General features: G+C 49.8%; 1 protein-coding gene across 8 annotated transcripts in view; it reads right to left on the bottom strand.

Moving 5' to 3' along the window:
- Nucleotides 1-411: 411 nt before the first annotated feature.
- The window catches only part of LOC123612446 (uncharacterized), a 41901-nt gene continuing 27631 nt past the window's right edge, over nt 412-14681 (bottom strand). The window contains exons 2-7 of one of the 8 annotated variants that reach the window (XM_045505784.2): nt 8800-9753; nt 7967-8049; nt 5926-6047; nt 2441-2550; nt 2243-2330; nt 412-1483 (exon numbers count right to left, since the gene is read on the bottom strand). In XM_045505784.2, the coding sequence (XP_045361740.1) occupies nt 1225-1483; nt 2243-2330; nt 2441-2550; nt 5926-6047; nt 7967-8026 (639 nt within the window). In that variant the 5' untranslated portion in view covers nt 8027-8049; nt 8800-9753 and the 3' untranslated portion in view covers nt 412-1224. Of the gene's footprint in view, nt 2551-5925; nt 6048-7966; nt 9754-14681 lie in introns of all 8 variants that reach the window. The other 7 variants (XM_074365058.1, XM_045505783.2, XR_012507395.1 and 4 more) reach the window with 7 other exon arrangements.

Here is a 14681-nt window from a genome sequence, read left to right as displayed (position 1 = left end):
TGATGGTCTACCACCTACACAGGGCAGATTCATGGTTGATACACTAACATCTGAATTTGGATCTCTGGATTCCAACGCATGGATTCATCAGCTGTTGGGATTTAGCACAGGCATCTGCAGTTTCATTATTTGTATCTGCTTAACAGGAACAATTAGAGAACTGAAGAGTGAGGACGCCCGTTTGGGGACCGTTTCGGTATTGTACCCAGACCACACATTCCGGCTGGGAAAGAACACGGTAATGTATAAAGCATTAGTGGATTTAACACTCTGCGTCGTGTTTGGGGAATCGAATTGTTGATGTTTCTGGCAAGAACTCATACTCCAGTTGAAATCTATCAAACACCTTAATTAGCTCCGGGTACCGAAAAGCGCCCAACCCAGAGGCAAGCTGGAAAGCAGTAGAAAGGAAAGGCAGGAAACTGTGCAGAGGTGGCCCAGGCCTCCCCGAGGTCCCCCAGGGCCCTGTGGCATCAGTTTCAGGACCAGGATGCACAAGCCACGGTGCAAAGTCAGACAAACCCCGACTCACCAAGGCAGCCACGGGGGACGAGACAGAGGATGTTTGGATGGTTTGATGGGTGGCAGCTAACAGGATGGGAAGAGGCCACAGTGACACGAAGCCGTTGCCGACGGTAACTGAAGTCTTTTCCTCAGCCAACCGTTCCACCTGGACCTCAGCACAAATTATTGTTTGCAATTACCACCTGTGTATTCCTTCCCATGCAACTTATTGATGTAAAATTACAGCTACACCGGTATAAGTAAGTTATGCTGCAGTTGTAAAATGGAAGAAATTTTGTTGTAGCAATTATGTTCAGCAAGATGACAAAATAAATTTCCAGAGCTGTGCCTGCAGTAACCTGGGGAATTTAAACCTCATAATTTCCATTCATTTCAGATAATTTGGAGTAATTTCTATATGTAATAACTTTGTAATGAAAAACACAGTGGTACTGAAGTGATTTCGCGCCGTGTTTTTTTTTCTCCTATGGTATACATGGCACAAAATAAATGATAAAAATAATATTTCCTTTTTATATGTGTGTGTGTTGAGTAATTCCTTCGGCAAAAAATCATAAACTAATACTCAGACTAAATCTCTGTCCACAAAATGAAAAATAAATTGAGTTAAAGAAAGTGAAAAAGTATGAAAGGCTTTGGATGTTTTATTGTGACTTTATTGAATTGTCTTATTCCCAGGTTACTTCTGATCTCTAAGGGTTACACTTCCCAAGTAAGGGGTGAATGCAGACCAACCCCCAGACTCCCAGCAGAGGGCTGCAGGGCACCCCCCCCTTCCAAAACTAGAATATCCAGGCCAAGGGGCAAATTCTCCCCCAGAAACCGAGGAAAAGGCAGCCTCCTCCTGAGGTCATCCAGGCTGTTCAGAGTTGCTGCTCCACCATCAAGGTCTTTAACAGCAACTTTCTCTGCAACTGGGAACAACTTATTAGGCTGAGCGTTGGTCAAGTAGGTCCTCCTTTAATTAAGGACAAGATGAGGTGGTGAGGTTCCCCGGTGGCCCAGGCCCTGCCTGACCTCTGACGGTGACACCCGCCATGGATGTACACAGCCCCCGAACGCCCGCATAACCCAGCGGAAGCTCCCACTGCGCTGTGAGAGGTGAGAGGATTACAGCAGCTGCTTTAGCTCCCAGCGCCGTGCAATTAGCCTCCGCCCCGCCACAGCGCCCATCAAGGGTTTCCTCCAAATGAAACAGGGAGGCTGGGTCTGGATGAGTCATCTACCCCCTAAACCCTGCCTGCCAGTGGGGGAGGGCCAGGCCTGTTGTCAGTCTCCTCCCCGCCAGCCCAGAGGGCTGCCTGTGGCTTCCAGCAAGAGTTTCTTCCCCTGCCCTGCACCAGCCTGCCACTGCGGCCAGGGGCGCAGACCGGGATCTCAGGCTGCGGACAAGGCACCCACCGCTGGGTGGTCCAGAGAGGGGGAGAGGGCCTTTACTGCTCAGCTCTGTGACCTCCCTCATCAGATGGTGCACCTGTGGGCTTATGGGCTAGGCAGAGATGAGTGGGCCTATAGGAAGTGCCAGCCCATCTCTGGCATGTGGTGGTCACTTCCTAAGCATTGCCGTGACTCATCCTTCCAACATTACACGTGGATGGGTGCCTGCCAGGTTCCTCCCACAGACAAACCTGAACCTGCCACAGACACCCTGCTCCAAGGACCAGGCGAGGGGAAGCAGACGGAGTTATGGGACTATAGTAGTTGTAACACAGCCCACCGAAGGTACTCCTGGCCATGTGTCCTGAGTGCCATGGGAGCAGAGGAGTAGGGATAGAGGTCCACAATTCTTCCCAGACCCTCAAGGCCTGCCGGGTCAGAGAGACGCAGGGGGGTTATCTTACCTAATCCTGGAAAGAGAAGGACCTTCATCCCCAGGAAGCCCAAGGACAGTCAAGAAGAGGCATGCCCGAATCACCTCCAGGGTTGTCTCTAGGGACAACCACGCCACCAGTTTCCATCCAGACTTGATTTCCAGCCGTCCTGTGAAGCAGCAGTGGGCAGCCGCAGGCCCCACTGGGTGTGAAGCTAGAACAGCAGAGCAAAGTGGGCGCAGGACCGGGACCCAGGAAGAAAGAGAAAATTTAATGAGAAACAAGGACGAGGTTAGCAGAGGGGATTATTCTCCTCTACTGGGGACAGCAAAATCCAGGAAAATATGACCATGGCTCTCAAACCACATCATCCAGGTGGGGAGAAATGGGAGGAAGGAGCAAAAGGTAAACAGGATCTGGAGACATCAAGTCTCAGAAAGGACTGAACACAAGAAAGTTCGGCTTACACTGCAGCCAGAGTGGGTGGGGACGATCAGAAGGGTCTGCTGGTTAAATTTTAGAACAGACGGCTAATGTCGGTGCAGACAGTTACAGGGTGCGCAGCCTGTTCTCTGCCCTGACTTGAGTTTGTCCTTCCAGCAACCTTGTGGGCGATGCACGGGGTGGGGCACAAGCATCTTGATGACAGCTATGAGAGGCACAGGGGTTCCATCCCCACTCTGCCCGCTGTTTGCAGGGAGACCTCAGACGAGCTTCTCTTCTCAGCATCCAGGTCCTCCCACGTTACGTTTAAGATTCTTCTGGGGAGTAATAATCTATTTGCAAGCCCCCAGTACGGGGCCGTGCACACAGTAGGAATTAGCAAATTATAGCTATTATTATCATGGGGGCCTCAGGCTGAGGTCAAGAGGAGATTGGCATCCTACCCCATCTATGGAAGCACTGCAGCGTTTCACTGCAGGAGTAAAAAGAGTGCTTCTCCCTGCGTTTTATTCAGAAACAAATGGAATGAAGGCTGATGGAGCACCTACTATGTGCCACGGACCAGGCTAACCTCTAGGAAGACCTGGAGGAAGAGGTCATAGTCCTTATTCACAAATAGTTTATAGCACGTCACTGAGCTCCTCAAAGCGGACAGCGGAGTCTGTGTTCTCTCCTTGGCCCGTGGCAGGCACATAGCAGGTCATCAATGCATGAGACAGTTGGACCTCAATACGAGACCTAATGCAACTGCATGGGGGCCCTGAAAAAGCTGTGCCCACAGAACAAAGGCGGAGAAGACACCACCACGCCCCCCCACCACTGGGAGTTCGAGGGCGTCATCTTGGAAGTGGGCACCAGAGGCTCCCTGTTCGTTTCCTTCTCTTGATCTCCAAATTCCCCACAGTTGGCATTTTCGGCTTTTATCATCTGCCACAAGAAATTAACAATTACAGGTTGTGACAGCTGTCCTTTGTGTGGGGGGAGAGGGGAGATAACAGACCACCTATGAAAAAAAGACTGAAAGGAGATACAGAAACGACTGCCGCTATTGTGTTAGGGTGATGGAAATAGAGAGGCTTTTAAAAGAACTGAATTTTCCAAACTTTCTAAAATGTCATGAAAGACTTGCCATACATTTTTTTTAGAGTTTTGTAGGAGAATCACCGGCGCAGCCACTGGGCTCTGAAGAGCTCTGCGAGGCCGTCTGGTCTGGAGAAGCAGGGGCAGGAGGACACTGTCCTGGCAGAGGACCATCCTGGGGGCAGAAGTGACTGCAGCGAAGTTGGACGGGACTCTTTTTAAGAAGCTGAGTTGTTTTTTTTCCCTTCTTTCCCTTCTGTTTAGGGGCCTTCATCACGTGGAACTGCACGCCGGGCAAGATTCTCTGAAGTCCAAAGGGGCAGGTTTTAAACAGCCCCTCTCCCCACTGGCTGGGACGCCGAGGAGCTGGCGTTCTTCCCTTCCCACCGAGCCATGGAAGTCAGCATCTCCGCATCAGCACCAGGAAGCTGCCTGGCTGGGCTGAGGGCTGGATGCGTGCTAAGTGTGGGGTACTTTTAGACACTCACAATGAAGGATGTCCTCTGGAAGCTTCCCCCTCCTTCCCACCTTCTGTCATCCGGGGAGATAATTCATTTATGCAGCTTTCACGGAAGACTGACATTTTCGACTTTTTTAGCAGAATAAATTTATAAGGTAAATCAGGGGGTGGGAGCCCTAGTGTCCTAGGCAGATTCAAACTGGTAATTACAGAGGGCCTAATTATGTATTCACCACGGAGCCTTCTGGAACTGGGAAGGCTACGGGGTGGCTCTACTCTTCCTGCAGAGGACATTCTCCCCTGGAAACTTCACAACCAGCCTTTGAGATGCTTTTGCTTCCAGCCCTGAGCCGTCGCGGGGAAGTTTTCTTGTCAGCGGTACCTGTGCCCTGGCATCTGCAGAGAAAATCCCAACCCTAGTCAGGGCGCCCAGATCCCCTAGCAGTTGTGAGGTCAAGTATTTTTCAGATCAGTGGGGGCCTGACTTGGATAAAATTAAAGTCTTTTTTTAAGGCAGTTTTTTTTTTTTTAAATCTTGCTTGGCCACATCTTCCCCAAATTCCTCCTAGAGTTCCAGATGTCCATCTACAGCCTATGGTATCAAAATGAACCTTGTCACAGCCATCTCCTAGCTTGGCTGGGGGCTCCTTGGGAGCTGAAACTGTATCTTTGACTTCTCTGTCTCATCAGAACTCAGCTAAGGGTCTGGCCTCTCTACAGCAGTTGAATGAATGAATGAATGAATGGCTGGCCAAAGTGCACAATGACCCTCAGAAGGAAAGGACCCTGGGCCTCAGCGAAGTGGAGAACTGGATGAACACCCGCATCACAGTGCACCGCGATGTCTGGAGAGCTCTGTGCATCTTAAATGCAGGGCCCTCCTCCCTGCAGCCATTTCCAGTGTCCTCTCTGCCCCTCAGTGTCTGATCATTCACTTGGTCAATATGGGCTGTGCTCTATCGTGGGTTGAACTGTGTCCCCCCAGAATATGCTGAAATCCTAACCCCTGTAGCTGTGACTGGAACCTTCTTTGGAAAGAGTCTTTGTAGATAACACTAGTGAAGGTGACCTTATCCTGGATTGGGGTGAGCCCTGAACCCAGTATGACTTGAGTCCTCATAAGAAAAAGAGAGGACGCCCAAAGAGAAACAGAGAGGAAGGCCATAGGTCCACAGAGACAAAACTCAGCCCAGCAACTTCCTGGAGCCAGAAAGAGGCACAGGAGCTCCCTCCGCTAGAGCCTTCAGGGAAGCGGGGACCTGCCGACAGCTTGGTTTCAGACTTCCGGCCTCCAGAACTGGGAGACAATGACTGTCTGTTGTATTCAGCCCCCAGTTTGTGACACTTTGGGTACAGCAGCCCTAGGAAGCTGAGGCATGATCCTGCCATGTGCCAGGCCGTGTGCAAGGCCCGGGGTGCAGAGCTGGACCACACGGCTGAGGATCCTGCCCTTGGGCGGCTCAGAGGCCACAGGTCTTTCCTGCAAGGCAGTGCAACACTGCAAGAAGCTTCCCAGGTGTTTCACATTTGCAAAGAGCGTGGACAAGAACTGCTGGTCCTCCTTGTCACCGTGAAAAAGAGCAGTGATGACTGGGCTAGCAGTACCTCAAGGCCGAGACAAAGGCGGATTCTCCTTCCATCCGGAACCCCCACCACACGCCGCAGGCCAGCCTCCCGTCCACACTTGGTACTTGGACAGCCTTCAAACTCCAATTATAATGGCAGGACTTGGAGAAAAGCAAAATTTCAGTGGGGGAGATCCAGGGGTTGGGGGGACTGAAGAGCCTTTGCATTGGCCCTCAGATCACACCCCTCCAAGAAAGCACACACTCAGCATTGATACAAGGTTGACTCCAAAATGAGCCAGCACCTCTAAAACCCTTCAGCCGCTTGAGGTGTTAGCCTGGCATGTGGTTGGGTTTCATTTTCACTTTGGAGTTTCATAAACAAAGAGTGAAAAACAAGACACAACAAAGAACTGACTACCTCACACTGGTGGTAGCAAATGGCAATGCAGGGCTCAAGGAAATGGATTTGCATAAGAGCTGGGTCTCTTGAGTTTGTACTGAAAATTATTTGGGATGAAGTCAAGTGAAGATCCCTTGCCTTCTCCTCCCCCACCCCTGAACCATCCGGACAAACAAAATCAGCTTTGCTCCTTCCCCAGGCCAGATGGGAAAGGAAACTCTTCGTCTTTGTCCCCTCTGTACCCTCTTAAGAAAACTGAAGCCTGGGGCAGGACTGACTCCAGATGGCTCTGCCACCTTCGGGCCTGTGTGTGCAGCCGTGGGAGGATCGGCGGGAGAATTCACACTTCTGAGAAGTGCTGGGTTCACGCCCAGCACAGGCGTCTGCAACTTTGACCAAATGCAGGCAAGAACGGCCAGTGGATGTGACTGAGCAAACAGAGGGCTTTCTTCCTGTGAGGCTGTGAGGGAGCAGAGTCAAGGGGGTGGGCTGCAGACAAGCGCTGACACAGCCTGTGCCCCTGCCATGTGCCAGGCACTGGCCGAACGGTTTCCATCCACGCTTCCAAAACGCCCACCCTGTCAGTTACAGACCAGTCTATCGCATTTTACAAGGGGGAAACCTAGTGAAGTGGCTAGCCCAGGGGTGCACAGCCAGGAGCGGCAGAGTCAAGGTTCAAAGTCTGGTTCTCCAGTGGTGTGGGAACCATTCATTTCTGCCTCTTCCCACTAGACAGGTTAAGCTGCAGAAACAAGCTAATCTCTACATGTAAGAGTTTTACACAAGAAAAGTCATGCAGGTTCCCTGATGTCCTCTGCTTTGCATGTGAGTGGCCCTCCTACCCCTCTAACCACACATCGTGTGGCCTCCAGGGCCACAGCAGGGGAAGAGGGGCATCAAAGAGTCACACTGGCTCTTCACTGCCTCAGCCCAGAAGGGACACACGTCACTTCTATTCACAGCTCATTGGCCAGAGCTAGTCACGTGACCCAACGTAACTGCAAGGGAGGCTGGGGAATGTTGCCCAGCACGTGGAATGCTGGAGGACGGTGCCTGCTGGCCACCACATCCAGACCCAGCGTGTGCCCAGGTACCCCATCTCAGTCTTGACTAAAAGGGCAAACAGGCCTTAACTAGAAATTTCTCTACCAATCTGGGGAGCAGGAGTATGGCTTCCTGACACAGATAACACGCCTGATCTGTTGTTATATAACCGAACGTAGGATTCTCATTCTGAGCCAGCTGAATTTTTTTTCCTCCATCCTCTGATATTTACTGATGGCACTGTTACCTTCATCCATCTCTCACTGTGATTGCCCCCATCACCCTGAAGAAGTGCGGGCCTTCAGGGTGACACAGAGGTCTTAATCTGGGAGACTTTATTCCTCGTCATGCACCTTGCTGTCAGGACCAAACAAACCTACAGGATTTAGAGGTGACCAGTCAGCTCCTTGGAAGAAGAGGCTCATGGACGGGGCCCCTCCGGTCCAGAAACGTGGCCATCTGACATGCCAGTCAAAAGAGACATTCGAACTCTGGAAGGTGTGAAGCAGGTGTGTGGGATGATGTAAAACACCCAGGCTTCACTTCGAAACCCTCAAAATAGTGTTTGATGGATGGATTTAGATCAGAGAACTTTTAAACTGGGAGGAAACAAGAGATGATGCCATCCACCTACCTCAGGAGGGAGAGCCTGAGCCCTGGGGGTGGGCCCCCCTGCCCCTGGTTCCCAGGCCATGGCTGCAGCCCCAGATTTTCCACCTGTCAATCAACAAAGAGAAACGAGCTGTTGAGAAGCCACAGGACTTTGTCTCCTGAAGCCTGACAAAGGCGTGGAAAAGCTCTTGAGTCCCAGTCACCTGGGTGACAGGAAAATGGAGGGCACAACTCAGGGCTTCACTGCCTTCACGCCGTCTGTTCCCATTCTCCTCGAGTCATAGCCACCTGTGTTCCCACTGTGTGCCAGCCACGCCCTGACCGAGGCCAGACCGACCAGCCCTCACCTCACATAAGGTGTCTCCCTTCAGGAAGGCCACCAGGCCCTAGAGAACCAGGGAATAACTCAGGAGGGAGTCGAGATGATAAAGAGCCCGTACAGTTCCACGTGGTGCCACACTGACACACGTGGGGACCCCAGTCTGGGACGGGGGCCTCTCCCTGTGGTGAGTCTCACTGCCCTGCTTTGTCCTTGTGGTCATGAGGCCCAGCACTGCCAGGCATGGGGAACCAAACAGGCCAAACTGCCAGGGACCCATCATCGCAATGGGTCAGAATGCACCTGCTTCCCCAGTGAAGGCTCAGAGATGGAGGAGTCCTAGGAGGAGTGGCTTAGCCCCATCTTGTGACAGACAGGGAAACTGAGACCCAGTGAAGCCTTACCCCCAGCCCAGCCACCTCCTCCACTTTGCCATGGGTCCCTGCAGACAAAGCATGGCCTTCCTCCTTACACCATGTCCCTCTGCCTGGGGGCTCTGGCCTGGTTCCTGCAGTAGGTGACAGGCTGCAACTCACTGTTCAGGGTTCTCGTCCCGGAAGCCAGTCCCGCTCACTGCCCCCTTCCTCCAGCGCTGGCTCTGTCCTCCCACTTTCGCATCACTTGGTCCTGCTCCGATGGCAGCCACCCCGTCCCAGACTTCCCAAGCGTTTCCCTGTGTCCCTCACCTGGACCGTGAGTAACCGCAGGCAGAGACCACGGTTCACCCACCTGCATGTCACCAGCTTCCCTGCCACAGAGGCTCCCAGGATGAAGGCACCGCGAGCAGGGGGAGTGGTGGCAGGTGAAGGAGTAAATGAGTGAGGGAACGAGGGTGCATGCTGATGCGGGGGCGGGATGATGGGGTAGACCAGGGAATGAGCCCCCGAGGTGCTGCCCTCGCTGGAGGAGGAAGCCTGCTACCTCACCAGAATCCGAAACTGAGCACACTGCACAATCCCAACAGAGAAACGTATAAAAGAAAAGAGTTGGTGATATTTTCAATAAAAAGAACAGAAGGAAAGGGAGAGAGAAAAAGAGGAAAGGAAGAAGAAAGGGAGGGAAGGATTACCAAGGGAGGAAGAAGGAAAGAAAGGAAAAAAGAAGAAGGAGGGAGGGAGGGAGGAAGGAAGGAAGGTAGGAAGGAAGGAAGGAAGCAGAGGTAAGAGGGGAAGGAGGGGAGGGAGGGGGCAAAGATAGACTGGAAGATGTGCCTCGCTGATTTCATTGAACGTGATCCTCAGGAGCCCCTGAAGGGGTTGAGGCAGAGGTGGGGAACAGGAGGATCTGGTGTCATTCAGGGCCCCCTGAAGTTAGCCTGCAGCAAGGGCCATGCCTCGGTTCTCCCCACGGCTCACCCCGTGGCCCCGGGGACCAGGGGGAAACCACACAGCTTCCCACAGCGTCCCTCTGTGATGGGCTGGCAGGGCACTGAGACCCCTTCCGAGTTGTACCTGTGCAGCAAGCCAGGAGATGTTCTCCTCCTCTGGCTTCTGAAAACAAACAAACAAACAAGCAAACAGCTAAACCTCACTTCTTTTCTGTGCCATCTCAAAAAAAAAAAAAATCTCCTGAGCCCCTACTGTGTGCAGAGGCCCCTGAGGCAAAGGACAAGGGTTGCTGGGTAGAGACCAAACAGAATTCAAATCAGAGGTCTGAAATTTCCTTGCAGTATGACCTTGGACAAGGTACTTCATTCCTGAGCCTCATTTACTCATCTGTAAAGTGGGAGTCATAGCAGGACCTCAGGACCCCTGAGGACTCCCTGAGATTATGCAGGCAAAAGTACCAAACTGAGCATCTGGGTATGGAAGGTGCCTGATACACATAAATGGGATCCAATAAATGATCAATACCAAGCAGAATGAAGCAGGTGCTAAGGACCTGAACATGAGGGGTGTTGTGCAAAAACGAAGGCAAAACAACTGACTAGGCAGATCAGGGAAGGCGTCCTAGAGGTGGGGGCCTCTTCAGCTCCTTTTCAAAGCTCAGCCCAGCATCACTTCCTCCAGGAAGACTTCGGTGACTGCTCAGCTGGTCAGGCCCTTCCCACCAGCCCCTGGGCTTCATCCATCACACTGAATCCCTTCCTGGGCTGTAAATCTCTGTAGGTCCATCACTGCTGCTAAACTGCACGGGGGCAGAGACGGTGTCTCCTCCACCTCTGAGTCCCCAGAGTCCCACAAGAATGACACATCCAAGGCATGGAGTAAATGGCTCCTGTATTTGGGGCTGTAATTAAAACATGCTGTGATTAACCCACATTTCCCCCAGAAACCACCCTGTTTCTCCAAGAAGAGAAAATTCTTGAAAGACGTCACCTACACTTACTCAGCTGAATGACTGTCTCCCATTCCCTCTGGAAGCCACTCCATCTGCTCTGGCTCAGGCAGCTCCACCCAGCTGCTCTTGCCTCCATCACCACTGCCCTTCAGGTTGCTCACCCTGATGGTCAGTGCTCAGTCTGCACTGTACCAGACCCATCAGCAGCCTACTGTCCAGCTGACCATCCCCTCCTCTTCAGTGGGCTTCCAGGAAGCCACATGCCCCCAGTCCACATCCCCCTCCTCCAACCCCGTCTCATCAGTCAGCAACCTCTTTTCTGGTCCCTCCTCGTTTCTCAACCTCTGGACACAGGACAGCCCCAGGGCTCATGCCTTGGACCTCTTCTCAATTTATACTCACCCTCTTGGCGATATCAGTCTCTCAAGCCCTTTGAATGCCACCTACACGCCAATAGCTCCCCAATTTGTATCGTTATCCTTTGAACCCTGACTCCACCTACCCAACGACATGCTTGACCTCCTCACAGGGCGCCTAGCAGGCAGCTCACTCTTAAGCTCTCCAAAACTGAGTCCTGAACTTCCTCCCCCAAACCTGCCCCTCCCAGACATCCCCTAACTCTGTAAATGGTCATAGCTCAGGCTAAAACCTTAGAGTCTTCCCTCATCTTTCTCTTTCTCCCACACCTGACATCTAATCCGTCAGTATATCTGACTGGTTCTACCTTAAAAGTCTTTCCAGACAAGACCAGTTCTTACAACCTCCACTGCCGCCTCCCTGGACTGAGAATCTTCTATCTGGCCTTTCTCTCTCCATCCTTGAGCCGGTTCTCAATGGCCAGTCTGACCTTTTGAAACACATGTCAGACCACAGCAATATTCTGTTTAGAACCTTCACTCATTCAGAGGAAAAGCCAAAGACCCTACAATGGCCTAGACAGTCTTAGGTGGTCTGAGCTCCATTATCTCACTGACCTCATCTCCATCGCTTTTCATCTCTCTTGCTCTTCACTGGCCTGCTTTTTGTTCTTCAAGGCACCAGGCACATGCAGGCCTCAGGGCCTTTGCATCTTCTGTTTCCTCTTTCTGCTTATAGCCACCCGCCTCTGTATCTGGATAATGTACTTCCCCACCTCCCTCAGCTCCCTGCTTAGTGGGCCCTTCCTGGTTTTACATTAAAACATGGACAACTTAGATAAAATGAACTAACTCCTTAAAAAACACAACTTATCAAAACTGACAAAAGAAGAAACAGAAAACCTCAACAGTCATGTCTATTAAAAATTGAATCTGTAACTTCTTTCCTTGCCTCCTCCAACTCCCACCAAAAACTAAAACAAACCTTTAGGCCCAGAAGAATTCACTAGTGAATTTTTCCAAACATTTAAGGAAGAAATATACCAATTTTACACAAATGCTTCTAGGAAACTGAGAAAGAGAGAACACTTCCTAACTCATTTTATAAGGACAAATAATGCTGATATTTAAGACTGACAAGGATAATAGAAAAGAAAATTACAGACCTTTACCCCTCATGAACATAGAGCTGAAAATCCTAAACAAATTATTAGAAAATGTAATGCCACAATGTATTAAAAGGAAAACACATCATGGCCAAGTGGGATTATTCTAGGAATGTGCTTGATCCACTATTCAGCAACCGACGTACGGATGGGGAGTGGCCTTTAGGATATAGTATGAGGTGGGAAAGTGAAAGCACCTGCAGCGTGTTGCACGGGGTGTAAAAGAAAGAAGAGAGATGAAAATACGGGTCCATCTGCTCATCTGAACAAAAAGGCACAGGAGCGACAGACCAGGGGCTAGCAAGGCTGGGCACCGCGGTGGCGTTCCAGGGCCGCTACAACAAAGAACCGCAGGCCGCGGGGCTGCGGGGCTGCGGGGCTGCCGTGCGTCTCCTCGCCCTTCCGGAGGGCCGCAGTCCAAGACCGAGGCGTCGGCAGGGCTGGCTTCTTCTGAGGCCTCCCTCCTTGGCTTGTGGACGGCCATCCTCTCAGTGTGTGTCTGTTTTAATCTCCTCTTTGAGAAGGACGCCAGTCCTACTGGATTGGGGCCCATCCCTACGACCTCATCTTAACTTCCTTACACCTTTAAAGGCTCTACCTCCACATACAGTCACTTTCTGAGGTGCGGGAGGGTGAAGACTTCAGCCTATGGATTTGCAAGGACGCAATGCAGTCCATAACAGTTACCTACGGGGCTTGGGTGAGGAGCGGGAAGGGGAGAGGGGATAGGAGATGGGAGAATAACACTTCTCTGGCTATAACATTTTATAAATCCCAGCCATGTTAATGTTTCACATTCTCCAAAAAAAGAGAAGAAGAGCAGCAAGAATGGGGGAGGGGACCTAAATTAGAACAGAAGCAGAGTAAGAGCTGTATTCCAAACAAACGACATAACAACCCTGAAAGGAGAGCGCTAACTAACTTTTGGGCACAGCATTTGCATTGTATGTCTTCAGACAATAGTCAGAAAATAACTTTTAAACAAACATTGAATTCTAATTAGTAGGCTTCGTTTTTTGCAGAGGAGTAAGTTAGCAATTCTTGAAACTACTCTTGGCACATTCTAGGATGGGACAAGTAAGTGACAATATTGTTGGTAACAGAGCCAGGCTTTCACTGTTGAGAAAGGAGTTATAAATACGGAAAGGGGATAAGAAAATGGACCATGAGGCGCTGTTGGAAACTGGAGTTACTAGTGTGACCTCATAGATTTTAATATAGCTAGAGATAACTAGACATAGAAATAAGTACAAATGCATGTGGATGGATGTGTGTGTGTGTGTGTGTACAAAATTTCCCAGCTCTGTCTCATAACAGGCCTGATTAACAATGAGCATACGTAAAGACAAGATCTTGGTTTCTAAAGATGATTCTTCACTAAAAGGAACCAACGGCTGACTGCAGGCCTGGGGCAGGGAAAGTACGAAATGAGCTTGGGACATCTTCTTGTGGCAAAAAGTAAGAAAGTGCCCCCCCCCAAAAAAAATGATGGAGGCATGTCAAAGGTACAAAAACCAGATCAAAGGGGCTTCCACTGGGCCAGTCTGGGACAATCTGAGCCTCAAAATAAGTAATGGCAACAAATGATTATAGACTAAAGTAAGCCTCTGTGAGTTGAGACCAACTCGTAAATAAATGAGAAGAAAGATTCTTCCTTACAGTAGAAAGTCAACTAATAAAAGTGGAAGGAATGACATCATGTAAAAAACGACCATTTGGTGGTAAGAATAATAATCCATTCTACTGGCAGAATAAATGTGTGGAATAAAACCCATTCTACAAAATAACGGGACTATGCTCTTCCAAAGTGTCAGTGTCATGAAATAGGAGACTGACCGAAGAGGCACGGCAACTTCATCCAGCGGAGGACCTTGGGTTTCCTTCTAGCGTAAAGAACATTATTGGGACAATTGGTGAAATTTAAATAAGGGCTATGACTTAGATAACAGTTTTGTACCAATATTAATTTCCCGATGTTGATGACTGGATTGTGGTTATATAAGAGAAATCCTTGTTTTTGAGAAGTACAGATTCTGAAATATTTAGAGATAAAGAGCCATATCTACATCTTACTCTTAAATAATTAAGGAGAGAGAGAAAATAAATGTAATAAAATATTAGCACTTGAGGGGTATGAAAGAAAGGTATCTGAAAATTATTTGTTCTATTCCTGCAACTTTTCTGAACATCTTAAATTTCCTTAAATAATTAGTCATTGTAGTAAATTGAATACCATCCTTGGCACTTTCTGTCTCTTCCCTGTGCTTTATTTTCTGTAACAGTTACTAACATGTCATTGTAGTATTTTTACTTATTTTGTTGTTGCTGTCTTCTTCACTTACCAGAATATAATCTCATGAGGGCAGAAAGCTGGATCCATTTTGTCCAGTACTGTGTCTCCAGCAATTAAAACAGTGATTGTCATGGAATTTTAACAATAAACATTTAAATAAATCATTTGCCCAGACTTGTGGTTATTATATATTTGTTAAATGAATTAGTAGGGGGGAAAATGAATGTTAAGCTGGGCCTGAAAGGTGAGTTCTTATGGCTTCAAGATGAACATTTGAAGGCAAACATTAATGGGAAGAAACTAACAGAGCATCCTCCACAGCC

Source organism: Camelus bactrianus, chromosome 6 (assembly GCF_048773025.1).
Source record: "Camelus bactrianus isolate YW-2024 breed Bactrian camel chromosome 6, ASM4877302v1, whole genome shotgun sequence".
NCBI classification, from domain to species: Eukaryota; Metazoa; Chordata; class Mammalia; order Artiodactyla; family Camelidae; genus Camelus; species Camelus bactrianus.
Note: the sequence above shows the minus strand (reverse complement) of the source record. Positions and strands in the feature narration are given on the sequence as shown.